This window comes from Leptodactylus fuscus, chromosome 7 (genome assembly GCF_031893055.1).
Source record: "Leptodactylus fuscus isolate aLepFus1 chromosome 7, aLepFus1.hap2, whole genome shotgun sequence".
Lineage (NCBI taxonomy): Eukaryota > Metazoa > Chordata > Amphibia > Anura > Leptodactylidae > Leptodactylus > Leptodactylus fuscus.
The window spans coordinates 946,834-974,190 of NC_134271.1; the positions used below are offsets into that span (position 1 = coordinate 946,834).

Genomic DNA, 27,357 nt, shown 5'->3' on the forward strand with positions numbered 1-27,357 from the left:
CTCCATTGTTACCTCTGTAGTATAATGTTCCCCACATGGTATAGTGCTCCACTGTTACCCCTGTAGTATAATGTTCCCCACATGGTATAGTGCTCCACTGTTACCCCTGTAGTATAATGCCTCCCTAAATCTCACACTGTACAGCGACCAGGGAGTGAGTGGTGAGTATGGTTCTCATTATTAGACCCCCTGCGCCCCCTTCTCTATTCCCCCCGCACATCACTGTAACACTAGTAGCAGAAATGGTGCAGAGAGAGGTGAGTACTCAGCAATATACTCACTGCTCATTGGTCGGTATCCAGTGATGGTGGCCATCTGTACTGATGGTCACCGCTCCTCTTGATCCATCATCATCATCCTTCAGAAGGGACGGGGTCATCAAAGGGGCCCCCTTGGAACTGTCCCCTTGTATTCGACTCCCTAATTGCCCTCTGGGTATTTGAGGCTGTGACATTTTTAACCCTTCTTTGCCTCTTTGACCCCTCAGGTTACATTCTGGAGAGGAAGAAGAAGAAGAGTTACCGGTGGATGCGCCTGAACTACGACCTGGTGAAGGAGTTGAGCTACGAGTCTAAGCGGATGATTGAAGGCGTGGTCTACGAGATGAGGATCTATGCGGTGAACGCCATCGGCATGTCCCGCCCCAGTCAGCCCTCGCAGCCCTTCATGCCAATTGGTGAGTTTACCATTATCCTGTGTCCAGGGCTGCCGGGGCGCTGCGGGGGAGGGGACGGAAGATCTACTAGGTCATAAGTAACAGACCCTAGTGATCGGCTCCTTATGGGATTGTCTTCTGCGGCCCTAGCAATATGTCGGAGACGTGGCCCCCGGGTACAAATAGACAAAGGGGAGGGGTCTGAGGCCAAGGAAAGCCACAACTGATGACCACAATATAGAAACAGCATATAAGTATATTGTATACAGGTGCCAAATAGTATACGCTACAATATACACAGGGGCTCCGTAACAATGTCAGGCCCCAAATAAGACTCATAGAATACCTATAAATTATATACATTGTAGGCAGCCGTATACAGAATACCTATAGATTATATACATTATAGGCTGCTGTATGTAGAATACCTATAGATTATATACATTATAGGCAGCCGTATACAGAATACCTATAGATTATATACATTATAGGCATCTGTATGTAGAATACCTATAGATTATATACATTATAGGCAGCCGTATATAGAATACCTATAGATTATATACATTATAGGCATCCGTATGTAGAATACCTATAGATTATATACATTATAGGCATCCGTATACAGAATACCTATAGATTATATACATTATAGGCATCCGTATACAGAATACCTATAGATTATATACATTATAGGCATCTGTATGTAGAATACCTATAGATTATATACATTATAGGCAGCCGTATACAGAATACATATAGATTATATACATTATAGGCAGCCGTATACAGAATACCTATAGATTATATACATTATAGGCAGCCGTATACAGAATACCTATAGATTATATACATTATAGGCAACAGTATACAGAATACCTATAGATTATATACATTATAGGCAGCAGTATACAGAATACCTATAGATTATATACATTATAGGCAGCTGTATATAGAATACCTATAGATTATATACATTGTAGGCAGCTGTATATAGAATACCTATAGATTATATACATTATAGGCAGCCATATATAGTGTGCCTATAGATTATATACATTATAGGCAGCTGTATATAGAATACCTATAGATTATATACATTATAGGCAGCCGGATATAGAGTGCCTATAGATTATATACATTATAGGCAGCCGTATACAGAATACCTATAGATTATATACATTATAGGCAGCAGTATATAGAATACCTATAGATTATATACATTGTAGGCAGCCGTATACAGAATACCTATAGATTATATACATTATAGGCAGCCGTATACAGAATACCTATAGATTATATACATTATAGGCAGCCGTATACAGAATACCTATAGATTATATACATTATAGGCAGCAGTATATAGAATACCTATAGATTATATACATTGTAGGCAGCCGTATACAGAATACCTATAGATTATATACATTATAGGCAGCCGTATATAGAGTACCTATAGATTATATACATTGTAGGCATCCGTAAATAGAATACCTATAGATTATATACATTATAGGCAGCTGTATATAGAATACCTATAGATTATATACATTATAGGCAGCCGTATACAGAATACCTATAGATTATATACATTATAGGCAGCTGTATATAGAATATCTATAGATTATATACATTATAGGCAGCCGTATATAGTGTGCCTATAGATTATATACATTATAGGCAGCCGTATATAGAATACCAATAGATTATATACATTATAGGCAGCCGTATATAGTGTGCCTATAGATTATATACATTATAGGCAGCTGTATACAGAATACCTATAGATTATATACATTATAGGCAGCCGTATATAGAGTGCCTATAGATTATATACATTATAGGCAGCCGTATACAGAATACCTATAGATTATATACATTATAGGCAGCCGTATATAGAATACCAATAGATTATATACATTATAGGCAGCCGTATATAGTGTGCCTATAGATTATATACATTATAGGCAGCCGTATATAGAATACCTATAGATTATATACATTATAGGCAGCCGTATATAGAATACCTATAGATTATATACATTATAGGCATCTGTATGTAGAATACCTATAGATTATATACATTATAGGCAGCCGTATATAGAATACCTATAGATTATATACATTATAGGCAACTGTCTATAGAATACCTATAGATTATATACATTATAGGCAGCCATATACAGAATACCTATAGATTATATACATTATAGACAGCCGTATACAGAATACCTATAGATTATATACATTGTAGGCAGCCGTATACAGAATACCTATAGATTATATACATTATAGGCAGCCGTATACAGAATACCTATAGATTATATACATTATAGGCAGCTGTATATAGAATACCAATAGATTATATACATTATAGGCAGCCGTATACAGAATACCTATAGATTATATACATTATAGGCATCTGTATGTAGAATACCTATAGATTGTATACATTATAGGCAGCCGTATATAGAATACCTATAGATTATATACATTATAGGCAGCCGTATACAGAATACCTATAGATTATATACATTATAGGCAGCCGTATACAGAATACCTATAGATTATATACATTATAGGCAGCAGTATATAGAATACCTATAGATTATATACATTGTAGGCAGCCGTATACAGAATACCTATAGATTATATACATTATAGGCAGCCGTATATAGAGTACCTATAGATTATATACATTGTAGGCATCCGTAAATAGAATACCTATAGATTATATACATTATAGGCAGCTGTATATAGAATACCTATAGATTATATACATTATAGGCAGCCGTATACAGAATACCTATAGATTATATACATTATAGGCAGCCGTATACAGAATACCTATAGATTATATACATTATAGGCAGATGTATATAGAATACCAATAGATTATATACATTATAGGCAGCCGTATATAGTGTGCCTATAGATTATATACATTATAGGCAGCCGTATATAGAATACCTATAGATTATATACATTATAGGCATCTGTATGTAGAATACATATAGATTATATACATTATAGGCAGCCGTATATAGAATACCTATAGATTATATACATTATAGGCAGCCGTATACAGAATACCTATAGATTATATACATTATAGGCAGATGTATATAGAATACCAATAGATTATATACATTATAGGCAGCCGTATATAGTGTGCCTATAGATTATATACATTATAGGCAGCCGTATATAGAATACCTATAGATTATATACATTATAGGCATCTGTATGTAGAATACCTATAGATTATATACATTATAGGCAGCCGTATATAGAATACCTTTAGATTATATACATTATAGGCAACTGTCTATAGAATACCTATAGATTATATACATTATAGGCAGCCATATACAGAATACCTATAGATTATATACATTATAGACAGCCGTATACAGAATATCTATAAATTATATACATTATAGGCAGCCGTATACAGAATACCTATAGATTATATACATTATAGACAGCTGTATATAGAATACCTATAGATTATATACATTATAGGCAGCTGTATATAGAATACCTATAGATTATATACATTATAGACAGCTGTATATAGAATAACTTTAGATTATATACATTGTAGGCAGCCGTATACAGAATACCTATAGATCATATACATTATAGGCATCCGTATACAGAACACCTATAGATTATATACATTATAGGCATCCGTATACAGAACACCTATAGATTATATACATTATAGGCAGCCGTATATAGAATACCTATAGATTATATACATTGTAGGCAGCCGTATATAGAGTACCTATAGATTAGATACATTATAGGCAGCTGTATACAGAACACCTATAGATTATATACATTATAGGCAGCCGTATATAGAGTACCTATAGATTAGATACATTATAGGCAGCTGTATACAGAATACCTATAGATTATATACATTAATCAAATCAAATAGGCTTTATTGGTACGTCCGAATGGATATTTGGCATTGCCAAAGCTAGTAAAGTGGGGGGGCTGATTTGGGGTATAACAGTCCATGGAGTCCAGGTGGAAGTTCTCTGTTGGGCTGGAATCCCACCTTGACTGGTCTGGGTAGGTGGCTGGGCCCCAAACCTCACTGCCATAGAGAAGGATCGGGGAGATGACAGCGTCAAATATCTTCAGCCAGACCCTCACCGGTGGTTTGAGGTGGTACAGTTGTCTTCTGATGGCGTAGAAGGTTCTGCAGGCTTTTGCTTTCAGGGTTTCTATTGCTGCTTTGAAGCTTCCTGATTGGCTGAGCTCCAGCCCCAGGTCGGTGTAGCTGTTGGTTTTCTCCAGTGTGGAGCCGTTCAGTGTGAATTGTGGGGTGGTGGAGGCTTTATTGTGGCCCTTCTTCTGGAATACCATGACTTTGGTCTTCTTCTGGTTGATGGGTAGGGCCCATGTGGTGCTGAATTTTTCCAGCACTGACAGGCTTTCTTGGAGGTCTTTCTCGGTGGGGGCCAGGAGTAGGAGGTCATCGGCGTATAGCAGGAACTTCACCTCTCGATTGTTCAGGGTGAGGCCTGGGGTTGGTGAGGCCTCCAGGGCTGTAGCCAGTTCATTGATATAGATGTTGAAGAGCGTTGGGCTCAGGCTACAGCCTTGTCTGACCCCTCGGGCCTGTTGGAAGTATGCTGTCCTTTTCCCATTCACCTTCACACTGCACTGGTTTCCGGTGTAGGAGCTCTTGATGACGTCGTACGTTCTTCCATTATAGGCAGCTGTATGCAGAATACCTATAGATTATATACAGTATAGGCAGCCATATATAGAATATCTAAACAATAAGCCATTCCTTAAATAACAAGTACATAAAGGTGTCTGATATATGTATAAATCATCACATATGCACAGAAACCTACCGCTGCCTTAAAGGAGATGACACGACTGACTGTATTAGACACTGCGGGTATTCTCTGTGATATAATTCCAGGGCATCAGTTATATACTGGTGACTTACACTGTCACTTTAATTATGTATTTAATGTCACCAGAACCAGCATATCACCCCAGCCCTGCAGATAGATAGGTTACTGTCACCAGAACCAGCATATCACCCCAGCCCTGCAGATAGATAGGTTACTGTCACCAGACCCAGCATATCACCCCAGCCCTGCAGATAGATAGGTTACTGTCACCAGGACCAGCATATCCCCCCAGCCCTGCAGATAGATAGGTTACTGTCACCAGAACCAGCACATCACCCCAGCCCTGCAGATAGATAGGTTACTGTCACCAGAACCAGTATATCACCCCAGCCCTGCAGATAGATAGGTTACTGTCACCAGAACCAGCATATCACCCCAGCCCTGCAGATAGATAGGTTACTGTCACCAGGACCAGCATATCCCCCCAGCCCTGCAGATAGATAGGTTACTGTCACCAGAACCAGCACATCACCCCAGCCCTGCAGATAGATAGGTTACTGTCACCAGACCCAGCATATCACCCCAGCCCTGCAGATAGATAGGTTACTGTCACCAGAACCAGCACATCACCCCAGTCCTGCAGATAGATAGGTTACTGTCACCAGAACCAGCATATCACCCCAGCCCTGCAGATAGATAGGTTACTGTCAGCAGAACCAGCATATCACCCCAGCCCTGCAGATAGATAGGTTACTGCCACCAGACCCAGCATATCACCCCAGCCCTGCAGATAGATAGGTTACTGTCACCAGAACCAGCACATCACCCCAGCCCTGCAGATAGATAGGTTACTGCCACCAGACCCAGCATATCACCCCAGCCCTGCAGATAGATAGGTTACTGTCACCAGAACCAGCATATCACCCCAGCCCTGCAGATAGATAGGTTACTGTCACCAGAACCAGCATATCACCCCAGTCCTGCAGATAGATAGGTTACTGTCACCAGAACCAGCATATCACCCCAGCCCTGCAGATAGATAGGTTACTGTCACCAGAACCAGCATATCACCCCAGCCCTGCAGATAGATAGGATACTGTCACCAGAACCAGTATATCACCCCAGCCCTGCAGATAGATAGGTTACTGTCACCACAACCAGCATATCACCCCAGCCCTGCAGATAGATAGGTTACTGTCACCAGACCCCAGCATATCACCCCAGTCCTGCAGATAGATAGGTTACTGTCACCAGAACCAGCATATCACCCCAGCCCTGCAGATAGATAGGTTACTGTCACCACAACCAGCATATCACCCCAGCCCTGCAGATAGATAGGTTACTGTCACCAGACCCCAGCATATCACCCCAGTCCTGCAGATAGATAGGTTTCTCTCACCAGACCCAGCATATCACCCCAGTCCTGCAGATAGATAGGTTACTGTCACCAGAACCAGCATATCACCCCAGCCCTGCAGATAGATAGGTTACTGTCACCAGAACCAGCATATCACCCCAGCCCTGCAGATAGATAGGTTACTGTCACCAGAACCAACATATCACTCCAGCCCTGCAGATAGATAGGTTACTGTCACCAGAACCAGCATATCACCCCAGCCCTGCAGATAGATAGGTTACTGTCACCAGAACCAGCATATCACCCCAGCCCTGCAGATAGATAGGTTACTGTCACCAGAACCAGCACATCACCCCAGCCCTGCAGATAGATAGGTTACTGTCACCAGAACCAGCATATCACCCCAGCCCTGCAGATAGATAGGTTTCTCTCACCAGACCCAGCATATCACCCCAGTCCTGCAGATAGATAGGTTACTGTCACCAGAACCAGCATATCACCCCAGCCCTGCAGATAGATAGGTTACTGTCACCAGAACCAGCATATCACCCCAGCCCTGCAGATAGATAGGTTACTGTCACCAGAACCAGCATATCACCCTATTCCTGCAGATAGATAGGTTACTGTCACCAGAACCAGCATATCACCCCAGCCCTGCAGATAGATAGGTTAGTTGATATCACCAGAGGGATGTAACTATAGGGAGTGCAGAGTCGCTATGGGGCCTTGAACCCTAAGTCCTATATATTTTTATACTATATATATATATATATATATATATATATATATATATATATATTGCATATACACAAGCCATTGGCCTGGCTCTACTAATGGTCCTTCCCATTCCCCGGGGCCCTATTATTTTGGATCCTTCCACTATCACAGCTGTCACGGGATTAGTGTCTTTGTGACCTCCCGTGGACACCATTACAGTCTCAGGTTTTGTAAGTGGAGACAAACATGAGACCCTCAATAGGATTAGCCGAATATTTCTCTTAACTTGTTCATGACCTGAGTCTGAGGAATGTTTTATTCTAAAAGTAATGCCAGATTATATTTCATCACTAGTCAAAGGGGCGGAGACAAGGACGTGAGTTTCCTGCCCAAGTATGGACACGGTGATGTCACTACCACTTATATTTCTGGAATGTTAGGCAGATCATTATTATCAAGATATATTCTATATTACAGATTATCATATTATACGGCAGTATATAGGCTCTATATGGCGCTATTACTAACCCTGTTATATGGCAGTATATAGGCTCTATATGTGCTATTACTAACCCTATTATATTATACGGCAGTATATAGGCTCTATATGGCGCTATTACTAACCCTATTATATTATATGGCAGTATATAGGCTCTATATGGCGCTATTACTAACCCTATTATATTATACGGCAGAATATAGGCTCTATATGGTGCTATTACTAACCCTGTTATATTATACAGCAGTATATAGGCTCTATATGGTGCTATTACTAACCCTATTATATTATACGGCAGTATATAGGCTCTATATGTGCTATTACTAACCCTATTATATTATATGGCAGTATATAGGCTCTATATGGCGCTATTACTAACCCTATTATATTATACGGCAGTATATAGGCTCTATATGGCGCTATTACTAATCCTATTATATGGCAGTATATAGGCTCTATATGGTGCTATTACTAACCCTATTATATTATATGGCAGTATATAGGCTCTATATGGCGCTATTACTAACCCTATTATATTATACGGCAGTATATAGGCTCTATATGGCGCTATTACTAACCCTATTATATTATACGGGAGTATATAGGCTCTATATGGTGCTATTACTAACCCTATTATATGGCAGTATATAGGCTCTATATGGTGCTATTACTAACCCTATTATATTATACAGCAGTATATAGGCTCTATATGTGCTATTACTAACCCTATTATATTATAGGGCAGTATATAGGCTCTATATGGCGCTATTACTAACCCTATTATATTATACGGCAGTATATAGGCTCTATATGTGCTATTACTAACCCTATTATATTATACGGCAGTATATAGGCTCTATATGGCGCTATTACTAACCCTATTATATGGCAGTATATAGGCTCTATATGGCACTATTACTAATCCTATTATATGGCAGTATATAGGCTCTATATGGCACTATTACTAACCCTATTATATTATACGGCAGTATATAGGCTCTATATGGTGCTATTACTAACCCTATTATATTATACAGCAGTATATAGGCTCTATATGGCGCTATTACTAACCCTATTATATTATACGGCAGTATATAGGCTCTATATGGCGCTATTACTAACCCTATTATATTATACGGCAGTATATAGGCTCTATATGGCGCTATTACTAACCCTATTATATTATACGGCAGTATATAGGCTCTATATGGTGCTATTACTAACCCTATTATATTATACAGCAGTATATAGGCTCTATATGGCGCTATTACTAACCCTATTATATTATACGGCAGTATATAGGCTCTATATGGCGCTATTACTAACCCTATTATATTATACGGCAGTATATAGGCTCTATATGGCGCTATTACTAACCCTATTATATTATATGGCAGTATATAGGCTTTATATGGCGCTATTACTAACCCTATTATATTATACGGCAGTATATAGGCTCTATATGGTGCTATTACTAACCCTATTATATGGCAGTATATAGGCTCTATATGGTGCTATTACTAACCCTATTATATTATACAGCAGTATATAGGCTCTATATGTGCTATTACTAACCCTATTATATTATACGGCAGTATATAGGCTCTATATGGCGCTATTACTAACCCTATTATATTATACGGCAGTATATAGGCTCTATATGGCGCTATTACTAACCCTGTTATATTATACAGCAGTATATAGGCTCTATATGGCGCTATTACTAATCCTATTATATGGCAGTATATAGGCTCTATATGGCGCTATTACTAACCCTATTATATTATACGGCAGTATATAGGCTCTATATGGCGCTATTACTAACCCTATTATATTATATGGCAGTATATAGGCTCTATATGGCGCTATTACTAACCCTATTATATGGCAGTATATAGGCTCTATATGGCGCTATTACTAACCCTATTATATTATATGGCAGTATATAGGCTCTATATGGCGCTATTACTAACCCTATTATATTATACGGCAGTATATAGGCTCTATATGTGCTATTACTAACCCTATTATATTATACGGCAGTATATAGGCTCTATATGGCGCTATTACTAACCCTATTATATGGCAGTATATAGGCTCTATATGGCACTATTACTAATCCTATTATATGGCAGTATATAGGCTCTATATGGCGCTATTACTAACCCTATTATATTATACGGCAGTATATAGGCTCTATATGGTGCTATTACTAACCCTATTATATTATACAGCAGTATATAGGCTCTATATGGCGCTATTACTAACCCTATTATATTATACGGCAGTATATAGGCTCTATATGGCGCTATTACTAACCCTATTATATTATACGGCAGTATATAAGCTCTATATGGCGCTATTACTAACCCTATTATATTATATGGCAGTATATAGGCTCTATATGGCGCTATTACTAACCCTATTATATTATACGGCAGTATATAGGCTCTATATGGTGCTATTACTAACCCTATTATATGGCAGTATATAGGCTCTATATGGTGCTATTACTAACCCTATTATATTATACAGCAGTATATAGGCTCTATATGTGCTATTACTAACCCTATTATATTATACGGCAGTATATAGGCTCTATATGGCGCTATTACTAACCCTATTATATTATACGGCAGTATATAGGCTCTATATGGCGCTATTACTAACCCTATTATATGGCAGTATATAGGCTCTATATGGCACTATTACTAATCCTATTATATGGCAGTATATAGGCTCTATATGGCGCTATTACTAACCCTATTATATTATACAGCAGTATATAGGCTCTATATGGCGCTATTACTAACCCTATTATATTATACAGCAGTATATAGGCTCTATATGGCGCTATTACTAACCCTATTATATTATATGGCAGTATATAGGCTCTATATGGCGCTATTACTAACCCTATTATATTATACGGCAGTATATAGACTCTATATGGCGCTATTACTAACCCTATTATATGGCAGTATATAGGCTCTATATGGCGCTATTACTAACCCTATTATATTATACGGCAGTATATAGGCTCTATATGGCGCTATTACTAACCCTATTATATTATACGGCAGTATATAGGCTCTATATGGCGCTATTACTAACCCTATTATATTATACGGCAGTATATAGGCTCTATATGGCGCTATTACTAACCCTATTATATGGCAGTATATAGGCTCTATATGGCGCTATTACTAACCCTATTATATTATACGGCAGTATATAGGCTCTATATGGCGCTATTACTAACCCTATTATATTATACGGCAGTATATAGGCTCTATATGGCGCTATTACTAACCCTATTATATTATATGGCAGTATATAGGCTCTATATGGTGCTATTACTAACCCTATTATATTATACGGCAGTGTATAGGCTCTATATGGCGCTATTACTAACCCTATTATATTATACGGCAGTATATAGGCTCTATATGGCGCTATTACTAACCCTATTATATTATACGGCAGTATATAGGCTCTATATGGCGCTATTACTAACCCTATTATATGGCAGTATATAGGCTCTATATGGCGCTATTACTAACCCTATTATATTATACGGCAGTATATAGGCTCTATATGGCGCTATTACTAACCCTATTATATTATACGGCAGTATATAGGCTCTATATGGCGCTATTACTAACCCTATTATATTATACGGCAGTATATAGGCTCTATATGGCGCTATTACTAACCCTGTTATATTATACAGCAGTATATAGGCTCTATATGGCGCTATTACTAACCCTATTATATGGCAGTATATAGGCTCTATATGGCGCTATTACTAATCCTATTATATGGCAGTATATAGGCTCTATATGGTGCTATTACTAACCCTATTATATTATACGGCAGTATATAGGCTCTATATGGCGCTATTACTAACCCTCTTATATTATACAGCAGTATATAGGCTCTATATGGCGCTATTACTAACCCTATTATATTATACGGCAGTATATAGGCTCTATATGTGCTATTACTAACCCTGTTATATGGCAGTATATAGGCTCTATATGGCGCTATTACTAACCCTATTATATTATACGGCAGTATATAGGCTCTATATGGCGCTATTACTAACCCTATTATATTATATGGCAGTATATAGGCTCTATATGGCGCTATTACTAACCCTATTATATTATACGGCAGTATATAGGCTCTATATGTGCTATTACTAACCCTATTATATTATACAGCAGTATATAGGCTCTATATGGCGCTATTACTAACCCTATTATATTATACGGCAGTGTATAGGCTCTATATGGCGCTATTACTAACCCTATTATATTATACGGCAGTATATAGGCTCTATATGGCGCTATTACTAACCCTATTATATTATACGGCAGTATATAGGCTCTATATGGCGCTATTACTAACTCTATTATATGGCAGTATATAGGCTCTATATGGCGCTATTACTAATCCTATTATATGGCAGTATATAGGCTCTATATGGCGCTATTACTAACTCTATTATATTATACGGCAGTATATAGGCTCTATATGGTGCTATTACTAACCCTATTATATTATACGGCAGTATATAGGCTCTATATGGCGCTATTACTAACCCTATTATATTATACGGCAGTATATAGGCTCTATATGGCGCTATTACTAACCCTATTATATTATACAGCAGTATATAGGCTCTATATGGCGCTATTACTAACCCTATTATATTATACGGCAGTATATAAGCTCTATATGGCGCTATTACTAACCCTATTATATTATATGGCAGTATATAGGCTCTATATGGCGCTATTACTAACCCTATTATATTATACGGCAGTATATAGGCTCTATATGGCGCTATTACTAACCCTATTATATTATACAGCAGTATATAGGCTCTATATGGCGCTATTACTAACCCTATTATATTATACGGCAGTATATAAGCTCTATATGGCGCTATTACTAACCCTATTATATTATATGGCAGTATATAGGCTCTATATGGCGCTATTACTAACCCTATTATATTATACGGCAGTATATAGGCTCTATATGGCGCTATTACTAACCCTATTATATGGCAGTATATAGGCTCTATATGGCGCTATTACTAATCCTATTATATGGCAGTATATAGGCTCTATATGGCGCTATTACTAACCCTCTTATATTATACAGCAGTATATAGGCTCTATATGGCGCTATTACTAACCCTGTTATATGGCAGTATATAGGCTCTATATGGCGCTATTACTAACCCTATTATATTATACGGCAGTATATAGGCTCTATATGGCGCTATTACTAACCCTATTATATTATACGGCAGTATATAGGCTCTATATGGTGCTATTACTAACCCTATTATATTATATGGCAGTATATAGGCTCTATATGGCGCTATTACTAACCCTATTATATTATACGGCAGTATATAGGCTCTATATGGCGCTATTACTAACCCTATTATATTATACGGCAGTATATAGGCTCTATATGGCGCTATTACTAACCCTATTATATTATACGGCAGTATATAGGCTCTATATGGCGCTATTACTAACCCTATTATATTATACGGCAGTATATAGGCTCTATATGGCGCTATTACTAACCCTATTATATTATACAGCAGTATATAGGCTCTATATGGCGCTATTACTAACCCTATTATATTATATGGCAGTATATAGGCTCTATATGGTGCTATTACTAACCCTATTATATTATACGGCAGTGTATAGGCTCTATATGGCGCTATTACTAACCCTATTATATTATATGGCAGTATATAGGCTCTATATGGCGCTATTACTAACCCTATTATATTATACGGCAGTATATAGGCTCTATATGGCGCTATTACTAACCCTATTATATGGCAGTATATAGGCTCTATATGGCGCTATTGCTAATCCTATTATATGGCAGTATATAGGCTCTATATGGCGCTATTACTAACCCTATTATATTATACGGCAGTATATAGGCTCTATATGGTGCTATTACTAACCCTATTATATTATACAGCAGTATATAGGCTCTATATGGCGCTATTACTAACCCTATTATATGGCAGTATATAGGCTCTATATGGCGCTATTACTAATCCTATTATACGGCAGTATATAGGCTCTATATGGCGCTATTACTAACCCTATTATATTATACGGCAGTATATAGGCTCTATATGTGCTATTACTAACCCTGTTATATGGCAGTATATAGGCTCTATATGGCGCTATTACTAACCCTATTATATTATACGGCAGTATATAGGCTCTATATGGCGCTATTACTAACCCTATTATATTATATGGCAGTATATAGGCTCTATATGGCGCTATTACTAATCCTATTATATGGCAGTATATAGGCTCTATATGGCGCTATTACTAACCCTATTATATTATACGGCAGTATATAGGCTCTATATGGCGCTATTACTAACCCTATTATATTATACGGCAGTATATAGGCTCTATATGGCGCTATTTCTAACCCTATTATATGGCAGTATATAGGCTCTATATGGCGCTATTACTAACCCTATTATATTATACGGCAGTATATAGGCTCTATATGGCGCTATTACTAACCCTATTATATTATACGGCAGTATATAGGCTCTATATGTGCTATTACTAACCCTATTATATTATACGGCAGTATATAGGCTCTATATGGCGCTATTACTAACCCTATTATATTATATGGCAGTATATAGGCTCTATATGGCGCTATTACTAACCCTATTATATGGCAGTATATAGGCTCTATATGGCGCTATTACTAACCCTATTATATTATACGGCAGTATATAGGCTCTATATGGCGCTATTACTAACCCTATTATATTATATGGCAGTATATAGGCTCTATATGGCGCTATTACTAACCCTGTTATATGGCAGTATATAGGCTCTATATGGCGCTATTACTAACCCTATTATATGGCAGTATATAGGCTCTATATGGCGCTATTACTAACCCTATTATATGGCAGTATATAGGCTCTATATGGCGCTATTACTAACCCTATTATATGGCAGTATATAGGCTCTATATGGCGCTATTACTAACCCTATTATATTATACGGCAGTATATAGGCTCTATATGGCGCTATTACTAACCCTATTATATGGCAGTATATAGGCTCTATATGGCGCTATTACTAACCCTATTATATTATATGGCAGTATATAGGCTCTATATGGCGCTATTACTAACCCTATTATATGGCAGTATATAGGCTCTATATGGCGCTATTTCTAACCCTATTATATTATACGGCAGTATATAGACTCTATATGGCGCTATTACTAACCCTATTATATTATATGGCAGTATATAGGCTCTATATGGCGCTATTACTAACCCTATTATATTATATGGCAGTATATAGGCTCTATATGGCGCTATTACTAACCCTATTATATGGCAGTATATAGGCTCTATATGGTGCTATTACTAACCCTATTATATTATACAGCAGTATATAGGCTCTATATGGCGCTATTACTAACCCTATTATATTATACGGCAGTATATAGGCTCTATATGTGCTATTACTAACCCTATTATATTATACGGCAGTATATAGGCTCTATATGGCGCTATTACTAACCCTATTATATGGCAGTATATAGGCTCTATATGGCGCTATTACTAATCCTATTATATGGCAGTATATAGGCTCTATATGGCGCTATTACTAACCCTATTATATTATACAGCAGTATATAGGCTCTATATGGCGCTATTACTAACCCTATTATATTATACGGCAGTATATAGGCTCTATATGTGCTATTACTAACCCTATTATATTATACGGCAGTATATAGGCTCTATATGGCGCTATTACTAACCCTATTATATTATACGGCAGTATATAGGCTCTATATGGTGCTATTACTAACCCTATTACATTATACGGCAGTATATAGGCTCTATATGGTGCTATTACTAACCCTATTATATTATACGGCAGTATATAGGCTCTATATGGTGCTATTACTAACCCTATTATATTATACGGCAGTATATAGGCTCTATATGGCGCTATTACTAACCCTATTATATTATACGGCAGTATATAGGCTCTATATGTGCTATTACTAACCCTGTTATATGGCAGTATATAGGCTCTATATGGCGCTATTACTAACCCTATTATATTATATGGCAGTATATAGGCTCTATATGGCGCTATTACTAACCCTGTTATATGGCAGTATATAGGCTCTATATGGCGCTATTACTAACCCTATTATATTATACGGCAGTATATAGGCTCTATATGGCACTATTACTAACCCTATTATATGGCAGTATATAGGCTCTATATGGTGCTATTACTAACCCTATTATATTATACGGCAGTTTATAGGCTCTATATGGCGCTATTACTAACCCTATTATATTATACGGCAGTATATAGGCTCTATATGGCGCTATTACTAACCCTATTATATTATACGGCAGTATATAGGCTCTATATGGCGCTATTACTAACCCTATTATATTATACGGCAGTATATAGGCTCTATATGGTGCTATTACTAACCCTATTATATGGCAGTATATAGGCTCTATATGGTGCTATTACTAACCCTATTATATTATACAGCAGTATATAGGCTCTATATGGCGCTATTACTAACCCTATTATATTATACGGCAGTATATAGGCTCTATATGGCGCTATTACTAACCCTATTATATTATACGGCAGTATATAGGCTCTATATGGCGCTATTACTAACCCTATTATATTATACGGCAGTATATAGGCTCTATATGTGCTATTACTAACCCTATTATATTATACGGCAGTATATAGGCTCTATATGGCGCTATTACTAACCCTATTATATTATACGGCAGTATATAGGCTCTATATGGTGCTATTACTAACCCTATTATATGGCAGTATATAGGCTCTATATGGCGCTATTACTAACCCTATTATACGGCAGTATATAGGCTCTATATGGCGCTATTACTAACCCTATTATATTATACGGCAGTATATAGGCTCTATATGGCGCTATTACTAACCCTATTATATTATACGGCAGTATATAGGCTCTATGTGGCGCTATTACTAACCCTATTATATGGCAGTATATAGGCTCTATATGGCGCTATTACTAATCCTATTATATGGCAGTATATAGGCTCTATATGGCGCTATTCCTAACCATATTATATTATACAGCAGTATATAGGCTCTATATGGCGCTATTACTAATCCTATTATATTATACAGCAGTATATAGGCTCTATATGGCGCTATTACTAACCCTATTATATTATACGGCAGTATATAGGCTCTATATGGCGCTATTACTAACCCTATTATATTATACGGCAGTATATAGGCTCTATATGTGCTATTACTAACCCTATTATATTATACGGCAGTATATAGGCTCTATATGGCGCTATTACTAACCCTATTATATTATACGGCAGTATATAGGCTCTATATGGTGCTATTACTAACCCTATTACATTATACGGCAGTATATAGGCTCTATATGTGCTATTACTAACCCTATTATATTATACGGCAGTATATAGGCTCTATATGGCGCTATTACTAACCCTATTATATGGCAGTATATAGGCTCTATATGGCGCTATTACTAACCCTATTATATGGCAGTATATAGGCTCTATATGGCGCTATTACTAACCCTATTATATGGCAGTATATAGGCTCTATATGGCGCTATTACTAATCCTATTATATGGCAGTATATAGGCTCTATATGGCGCTATTACTAACCCTATTTTATTATACGGCAGTATATAGGCTCTATATGGCGCTATTACTAACCCTATTATATTATACGGCAGTATATAGGCTCTATATGGCGCTATTACTAACCCTATTATATTATATGGCAGTATATAGGCTCTATATGGCACTATTACTAACCCTATTATGTGGCAGTATATAGGCTCTATATGGCGCTATTACTAACCCTATTATATTATATGGCAGTATATAGGCTCTATATGGCGCTATTACTAACTCTATTATATTATAGGGCAGTATATAGGCTCTATATGGCGCTATTACTAACCCTATTATATTATACGGCAGTATATAGGCTCTATATGGCGCTATTACTAACCCTATTATATTATATGGCAGTATATAGGCTCTATATGGCACTATTACTAACCCTATTATGTGGCAGTATATAGGCTCTATATGGCGCTATTACTAACCCTATTATATTATATGGCAGTATATAGGCTCTATATGGCGCTATTACTAACTCTATTATATTATACGGCAGTATATAGGCTCTATATGGCGCTATTACTAACCCTATTATATGGCAGTATATAGGCTCTATATGGCGCTATTACTAACCCTATTATATGGCAGTATATAGGCTCTATATGGCGCTATTACTAACCCTATTATATGGCAGTATATAGGCTCTATATGGCGCTATTACTAATCCTATTATATTATACGGCAGTATATAGGCTCTATATGGCGCTATTACTAACCCTATTATATTATACGGCAGTATATAGGCTCTATATGGCGCTATTACTAACCCTATTATACGGCAGTATATAGGCTCTATATGGCGCTATTACTAACCCTCTTATATTATATGGCAGTATATAGGCTCTATATGGTGCTATTACTAACCCTGTTATATTATACAGCAGTATATAGGCTCTATATGGCACTATTACTAACCCTATTATATTATACGGCAGTATATAGGCTCTATATGGCGCTATTACTAACCCTCTTATGTTATACAGCAGTATATAGGCTCTATATGGCGCTATTACTAACCCTATTATATGGCAGTATATAGGCTCTATATGGCGCTATTACTAACCCTATTATATGGCAGTATATAGGCTCTATATGGCGCTATTACTAACCCTATTATATGGCATTATATAGGCTCTGTGTGGTGATGGGTGGGGTATTATTTCAGTAGGACGTGACTCTTTGGCAGTTTTACTTTCTATTTTTCTGCCCATTCATCTTTCCTAGCCATTGACTACCAGCACGACTTCTTTCCTTCCCATAGACATGTATGCTTGACTTGGCCGGGTGTGGACATGTTGCGTTGTGGAGAGGGGACTGAGCTCCAGCTTCACCTTGGACCCTCCTGACTCTGCCATTGACACTTTTTTGGTTTCTCCAACCTTCCTGTAATGTCTTCGGCCCCCTTTGGTTTTATTGCGTAGACCTTGCTCAACGCTTCTCGTGATATTCGGAAAAGATGTTGAGATTTAATGGTGAGTTCTGGTGCCGATCTCTAGACAATGGGACATTGACCCGGGACGTAGTGAGTGAGAGGGGATTCTCCCCAGTACGGGGTCATCAGCCACCTCCTTATTGGTTTTACCTTCTTCTGGGTCCACGCGGTCGGATTTCAGGTTGGACTTGATGAACCTGTGTCATGCAGCTATGTAAGAGGGCTGACGGCATCTGGTCGTGACTTGACATGGACATGGACAACCAAGTGGTGGAGTGTAATAACATTTTTATATTAGAAATGAGTCAGATGGCGGTGACATTTAAGAGATCCGCGGGGACAGCTGGCAACGTCTTCGTGCCGTTTAGATAATTCCGGGTCTTTTCTATTTCTATGAATGTGGTGTCACCTACAGTCACCTTTCATACAATGACATGGGGGTGATTCTGGTGAAGCTACAACCTGACCCCCTGCACGGAGGAGCTGGACATATAGATTTAGAGACCGCCATATGTTGTTATACGGAGGGAGGAGATTCCGACTTTTCCCATCAGATTTGGACATTGTCCTCTAAGAAATGATCATTCCTTGTCTGGCTTCAGTTACGTAAATGTGCTGATGGGATGGTGGCGGCTATATTTAGAGGTGAGAGCATTAGAGTGGTCGAGGATCAGGGCTCAGAATGCAGGAAAGAAATGTTCCTTGCTATAAGAAGGGGTGGGCAGGGGGGTCTCTTCGCTCATCCCCCACCCCCTCCCTAATACTTCTACAGCTCCTGCATCCCTGCCTTAGTTCCTTCATCCTCATATTGGACAGTCAGTAAGAAGTTGGTTGCAGCCTCTATACGTTCCACCATGACTCGAGTATCACGTTTTGAGGAACGTTCTCAAGAAGAATCTCCAAGACGTGTCAGAAAACAAAAAAAGGAAGTTCTAGGTCTGGGATACTTTTTACTCTCACTCTTTGGAATAATCACTTCTCGTTTCTGTTTGAGGACACAACCATCGTAGGTTTGGAGGGACAGTTGTGTGATGTAAAGTGGTGGAACCTTCATCTCTGTCCCCTCGAGCTTCTTTAAGACATATCCAGAGCATTGGTGTTAATTTGGTGGCTCTTCTGAATTGTTTATATTGAAGTCAATGTCCTTATCGCAGTACTTTTACTAGATTTGATGGCTCTTCTGACCTGATCATATCTGGAAGTTCTTCTTGGTGTAGTTGGGTTTCCATGTCTTGTGTATTGTATTGGGTGTGTGAATTATGGATTGTATATATTGGGTTAGTAGCTGCACCTTGAACGGAAACGCTACATTTTAAGATGTGTCCTTCCTTACTTCTCCTTCCTTACTTCTCCCTCCCTTACTTCTCCCTCCCTTACTTCTCCTTCCCTTACTTCTCCTTCCTTACTTCTCCCTTCCTTACTTCTCCCTTCCTTACTTCTCCCTTCCGTACTTCTCCCTTCCGTACTTCTCCCTTCCTTACTTCTCCCTTCCTTACTTCTCCCTTCCTTACTTCTCCCTCCCTTACTTCTCCTTCCCTTACTTCTCTTTCCTTATGTCTCCTTCCTTACTTCTCCCTTCCTTACTTCTCCCTCCCTTACCTCTCCTTCCTTACTTCTCCCTTCCTTACTTCTCCCTCCCTTACCTCTCCTTCCTTACTTCTCCCTTCCTTACTTCTCCTTCCTTACTTCTCCTTCCCTTACTTCTCCTTCCCTTACTTCTCTTTCCTTACTTCTCCTTCCTTACTTCTCCCTTCCTTACTTCTCCTTCCTTACTTCTCCTTCCTTACTTCTCCCTTCCTTACTTCTCCCTTCCTTACTTCTCCTTCCTTACTTCTCCCTTCCTTACTTCTCCTTCCTTACTTCTCCTTCCTTACTTCTCCTTCCTTACTTCTCCCTTCCTTACTTCTCCCTTCCTTACTTCTCTTTCCTTACTTCTCCTTCCTTACTTCTCCCTTCCTTACTTCTCCTTCCTTACTTCTCCTTCCTTACTTCTCCCTTCCTTACTTCTCCCTTCCTTACTTCTCCTTCCTTACTTCTCCCTTCCTTACTTCTCCTTCCTTACTTCTCCTTCCTTACTTCTCCCTTCCTTACTTCTCCCTTCCTTACTTCTCCTTCCCTTACTTCTCCCTCCCTTCCTTCTCCTTCCTTACTTCTCCCTTCCTTACTTCTCCTTCCTTACTTCTCCCTTCCGTACTTCTCCCTTCCTTACTTCTCCCTTCCTTACTTCTCCTTCCTTACTTCTCCCTTCCTTACTTCTCCTTCCCTTACTTCTCCTTCCCTTACTTCGCTTTCCTTACTTCTCTCTTCCTTACTTCTGCCTCCCTTACTTCTCCCTTCCTTACTTCTCCCTTCCTTACTTCTCCCTTCCTTACTTCTCCTTCCTTACTTCTCCCTTCCTTACTTCTCCCTCCCTTACTTCTTCTTCCCTTACTTCTCTTTCCTTACTTCTCCCTTCCTTACTTCTCCCTTCCTTACTTTTCCTTCCCTTACTTTTCCCTTCCTTACTACTCCCTTCCTTACTTCTCCTTCTTTACTTCTCCCTTCCTTACTTCTCCCTCCCTTACTTCTCCTTCCCTTACTTCTCCCTTCCTTACTTCTCCCTTCCTTACTTTTCCTTCCCTTACTTTTCCCTTCCTTACTTCTCCTTCCTTACTTCTCCTTCCTTACTTCTCCATTCCTTAATTCTCCCTTCCTTACTTCTCCCTCCCTTACTTCTCCTTCCCTTACTTCTCTTTCCTTACTTCTCCTTCCTTACTTCTCCCTTTGCTTACTTTTCCCTTCCTTACTTCTCCCTCCCTTACTTCTCCTTCCCTTACTTTTCTTTCCTTACTTCTCCTTCCTTACTTCTCCCTTCCTTACTTCTCCCTTCCTTACTTCTCCCTTCCTTACTTCTCCCTTCCTTACTTCTCCCTTCCGTACTTCTCCCTTCCGTACTTCTCCCTTCCGTACTTCTCCCTTCCGTACTTCTCCCTTCCTTACTTCTCCCTCCCTTACTTCTCCTTCCCTTACTTTTCTTTCCTTACTTCTCCCTTCCTTACTTCTCCCTCCCTTACTTCTCTTTCCTTACTTCTCCTTCCTTACTTCTCCCTTCCTTACTTCTCCCTTCCTTACTTCTCCCTTCCTTACATCTCCCTTCCTTACTTCTCCTTCCTTACTTCTCCCTTCCTTACTTCTCCCTCCCTTACTTCTCCTTCCCTTACTTCTCCCTTCCTTACTTCTCCTTCCTTACTTCTCCATTCCTTACTTCTCCCTTCCTTACTTCTCCTTCCTTACTTCTCCTTCCCTTACTTCTCTTCCCTTACTTCTCCCTTCCTTACTTCTCCCTTCCTTACTTCTCCTTCCCTTACTTTTCTTTCCTTACTTCTCCTTCCTTACTTCTCCTTCCTTACTTCTCCCTTCCTTACTTCTCCCGTCCTTACTTCTCCCTCCCTTACTTTTCCCTTCCTTACTTCTCCTTCCTTACTTCTCCCTTCCTTACTTCTCCCTCCCTTACTTCTCCTTCCTTACTTCTCCCTTCCTTACTTCTCCCTTCCTTACTTCTCCTTCCTTACTTCTCCCTTCCTTACTTCTCCTTCCTTACTTCTCCCTTCCTTACTTCTCCCTCCCTTACTTCTTCTTCCCTTACTTCTCCTTCCTTACTTCTCCCTTCCTTACTTCTCCCTCCCTTACTTCTCCTTCCCTTACTTCTCTTTCCTTACTTCTCCTTCCTTACTTCTCCCTTCCTTACTTCTCCCTCCCTTACTTCTCCTTCCCTTACTTCTCTTTCCTTACTTCTCCTTCCTTCTCCTTCCTTACTTCTCCCTTCCTTACTTCTCCCTTCCTTACTTCTCCTTCCTTACTTCTCCCTTCCTTACTTCTCCCTCCCTTACTTTTCCCTTCCTTACTTCTCCTTCCTTACTTCTCCCTTCCTTACTTCTCCCTCCCTTACTTCTCCTTCCCTTACTTTTCTTTCCTTACTTCTCCCTTCCTTACTTCTCCCTCCCTTACTTCTCCTTCCTTACTTCTCCCTTCCTTACTTCTCCCTTCCTTACTTCTCCTTCCTTACTTCTCCCTTCCTTACTTCTCCCTCCCTTACTTCTCCTTCCTTACTTCTCCCTTCCTTACTTCTCCCTCCCTTACTTCTCCCTCCCTTACTTCTCCCTTCCTTACTTCTCCTTCCTTACTTCTCCCTTCCTTACTTCTCCCTCCCTTACTTCTCCTTCCTTACTTCTCCCTTCCTTACTTCTCCCTCCCTTACTTCTCCCTCCCTTACTTCTCCCTTCCTTACTTCTCCCTTCCTTACTTCTCCTTCCTTACTTCTCCCTTCCTTACTTCTCCCTCCCTTACTTCTCCTTCCCTTACTTCTCTTCCCTTACTTCTCCTTCCTTACTTCTCCCTTCCTTACTTCTCCGTCCCTTACTTCTCCCTTCCTTACTTCTCCGTCCCTTACTTCTCCTTCCCTTACTTCTCCTTCCCTTACTTCTCCTTCCTTACTTCTCCCTTCCTTACTTCTCCCTTCCTTACTTCTCCCTCCCTTACTTCTCCCTTCCTTACTTCTCCCTCCCTTACGTCTCCTTCCCTTACTTCTCTTTCCTTACTTCTCCTTCCTTACTTCTCCCTTCCTTACTTCTCCCTTCCTTACTTCTCCCTTCCTTACTTCTCCCTTCCTTACTTCTCCCTTCCTTACTTCTCCCTTCCGTACTTCTCCCTTCCTTACTTCTCCATTCCTTACTTCTCCCTTCCTTACTTCTCCCTTCCTTACTTCTCCCTTCCTTACTTCTCCCTCCCTTACTTCTCCCTCCCTTACTTCTCCCTCCCTTACTTCTCCCTTCCTTACTTCTCCCTTCCTTACTTCTCCCTTCCTTACTTCTCCCTTCCTTACTTCTCCCTTCCTTACTTCTCCCTTCCTTACTTCTCCCTCCCTTACCTCTCCTTCCTTACTTCTCCTTCCTTACTTCTCCCTTCCTTACTTCTCCCTTCCTTACTTCCCCTTCTATTCTTCTTCTTCCCTCTCTTTTTCTCTTCTGTCTTTCTTCACTCCTGCTTTTTGTTCCTTTCCTCCTTCTTTCCTTCCCCTTACTTTCTTTTTCCCTCCTTCCTTCCTTCTCCTTCCTTTCTTTTTTCTTCCTTCCTTCTCTGTCCTTCCTTCATTCCTTCCTTTCTTCATTCCTTTCTTCTTCCTTCCTTCTCATTTTCTTCTTCCCTTCTCCTTCCTCCCCTCCTTACTTCTTCCTTCCTTCCTTCCTTCCTTCCTTCCTTCCTTCCTTCCTTCCTTCCTTCCTTCCTTCCTTCCTTCCTTCTTCTCTCTTTCTTTCCTTTCTTACTTCTCCATTTCTCTTTCCTTCCTTCCTTTCCTCCTTCTTTCCCTCCTTCCTTCCTTCCTTCCCTCCTTCCTTCCCCTTCTCTTCTTCTTCCCTTCTCCTTCCTCCCCTCCTTACTTCTTCCTTCCTTCTTCTCCTCTTTCCTTCCTTTCTTACTTCTCCTTTTCTCTTTCCTTCCTTCCCTCCTTCATCCAATGGTCTTGACATCTTTTGTTCCTTTCAGCTCCCACCAGTGAACCTACCCAGCTGACCGTCGATGACGTGAGCGACACCAGCATCACACTGAAATGGAGACCCCCGGAGAGGATTGGAGCCGGAGGACTGGATGGATACATGGTGGAATACTGCAAGGAGGGCTGTAAGTCTATTCACTGTCTGGCCTCATGTGTCGATATGTGGGGGTGTATGTCCTTGTGCTCAGTATACATGTCCCGTACCTCCAGCACAGTGGTCGGGGTGTATGTCCTTGTGCTCAGTGTACATGTCCCGTACCTCCAGCACAGTGGTCGGGGTGTATGTCCTTGGCCTCAGTGTACATGTCCCGTACCTCCAGCACAGTGGTTGGGGTGTATGTCCTTGGCCTCAGTATACATGTCCCGTACCTCCAGCACAGTGGTCGGGGTGTATGTCCTTGGCCTCAGTATACATGTCCCGTACCTCCAGCACAGTGGTCGGGGTGTATGTCCTTGGCCTCAGTATACATGTCCCGTACCTCCAGCACAGTGGTCGGGGTGTATGTCCTTGTGCTCAGTATACATTCCCCGTACCTCCAGCACAGTGGTCGGGGTGTATGTCCTTGGCCTCAGTGTACATGTCCCGTACCTCCAGCACAGTGGTTGGGGTGTATGTCCTTGGCCTCAGTGTACATGTCCCGTACCTCCAGCAGAGTGGTCGGGGTGTATGTCCTTGGCCTCAGTGTACATGTCCCGTACCTCCAGCAGAGTGGTCGGGGTGTATGTCCTTGGCCTCAGTATACATGTCCCGTACCTCCAGCACAGTGGTCGGGGTGTATGTCCTTGGCCTCAGTATACATGTCCCGTACCTCCAGCACAGTGGTCGGGGTGTATGTCCTTGGCCTCAGTATACATGTCCCGTACCTTCAGCACAGTGGTCGGGGTGTATGTCCTTGGCCTCAGTGCACATGTCCCGTACCTCTGGCACAGTGGTCGGGGTGTATGTCCTTGGCCTCAGTATACATGTCCCGTACCTTCAGCACAGTGGTCGGGGTGTATGTCCTTGGCCTCAGTGCACATGTCCCGTACCTCCAGCACAGTGGTCAGGGTGTATGTCCTTGGCCTCAGTGCACATGTCCCGTACCTCCAGCACAGTGGTCGGGGTGTATGTCCTTGGCCTCAGTATACATGCCCCGTACCTCCGGCACAGTGGTCGGGGTGTATGTCCTTGGCCTCAGTATACATGTCCCGTACCTTCAGCACAGTGGTCGGTGTGTATGTCCTTGGCCTCAGTGCACATGTCCCGTACCTCTGGCACAGTAGTCGGGGTGTATGTCCTTGGCCTCAGTATACATGTCCCGTACCTCCAGCACAGTGGTTGGGGTGTATGTCCTTGGCCTCAGTATACATGCCCCGTACCTCCGGCACAGTGGTCGGGGTGTATGTCCTTGGCCTCAGTATACATGTCCCGTACCTCCAGCACAGTGGTCGGGGTGTATGTCCTTGGCCTCAGTATACATGTCCCGTACCTCCAGCACAGTGGTCGGGGTGTATGTCCTTGTGCTCAGTATACATTCCCCGTACCTCCAGCACAGTGGTCGGGGTGTATGTCCTTGGCCTCAGTATACATGTCCCGTACCTCTGGCACAGTGGTCGGGGTGTATGTCCTTGGCCTCAGTGCACATGTCCCGTACCTCCAGCACAGTGGTCGGGGTGTATGTCCTTGTGCTCAGTATACATTCCCCGTACCTCCAGCACAGTGGTCGGGGTGTATGTCCTTGGCCTCAGTATACATGTCCCGTACCTCTGGCACAGTGGTCGGGGTGTATGTCCTTGGCCTCAGTGCACATGTCCCGTACCTCCAGCACAGTGGTCGGGGTGTATGTCCTTGTGCTCAGTATACATTCCCCGTACCTCCAGCACAGTGGTCGGGGTGTATGTCCTTGGCCTCAGTATACATGTCCCGTACCTCTGGCACAGTGGTCGGGGTGTATGTCCTTGGCCTCAGTGCACATGTCCCGTACCTCTGGCACAGTGGTCGGGGTGTATGTCCTTGGCCTCAGTGCACATGTCCCGTACCTCTGGCACAGTGGTCGGGGTGTATGTCCTTGGCCTCAGTATACATGTCCCGTACCTCTGGCACAGTGGTCGGGGTGTATGTCCTTGGCCTCAGTATACATGCCCCGTACCTCTGGCACAGTGGTCGGGGTGTATGTCCTTGGCCTCAGTGCACATGTCCCGTACCTCTGGCACAGTGGTCGGGGTGTACGACCCCATAGCGCAGGCAGGATGATTTCTCGCTGGACGTGCACATTACTTCCCCTAATGTAGTCACTGACACCTGACACACTCCCTGACACCGGCAGCAGCTCCTCGGCTTATCTTCTTATGTTTCTCATTCCGTCTTAGAAATTGGGTCTCTGCCATGATAAACTGCTTGTACTTGAGACTACAGAGCTCAGTAACAGGCGCAGATTAATCGCCATCCGGGCCGGGGGCCCCTCTTATCTATATTCAGGCCCC

The 27,357-nt window shown here is 40.7% G+C and overlaps 1 protein-coding gene across 1 annotated transcript in view; it reads left to right on the forward strand.

Annotated features, from left to right (window-relative positions):
• Positions 1-323: 323 nt before the first annotated feature.
• The window catches only part of LOC142213484 (myosin-binding protein C, cardiac-type-like), a 49,159-nt gene continuing 22,125 nt past the window's right edge, over positions 324-27,357 (forward strand). The window contains exons 1-3 of the mRNA XM_075281834.1: positions 324-435; positions 488-676; positions 24,885-25,019. Of these exons, the coding sequence (XP_075137935.1) occupies positions 324-435; positions 488-676; positions 24,885-25,019 (436 nt within the window). The remainder of the gene's footprint in view (positions 436-487; positions 677-24,884; positions 25,020-27,357) is intronic.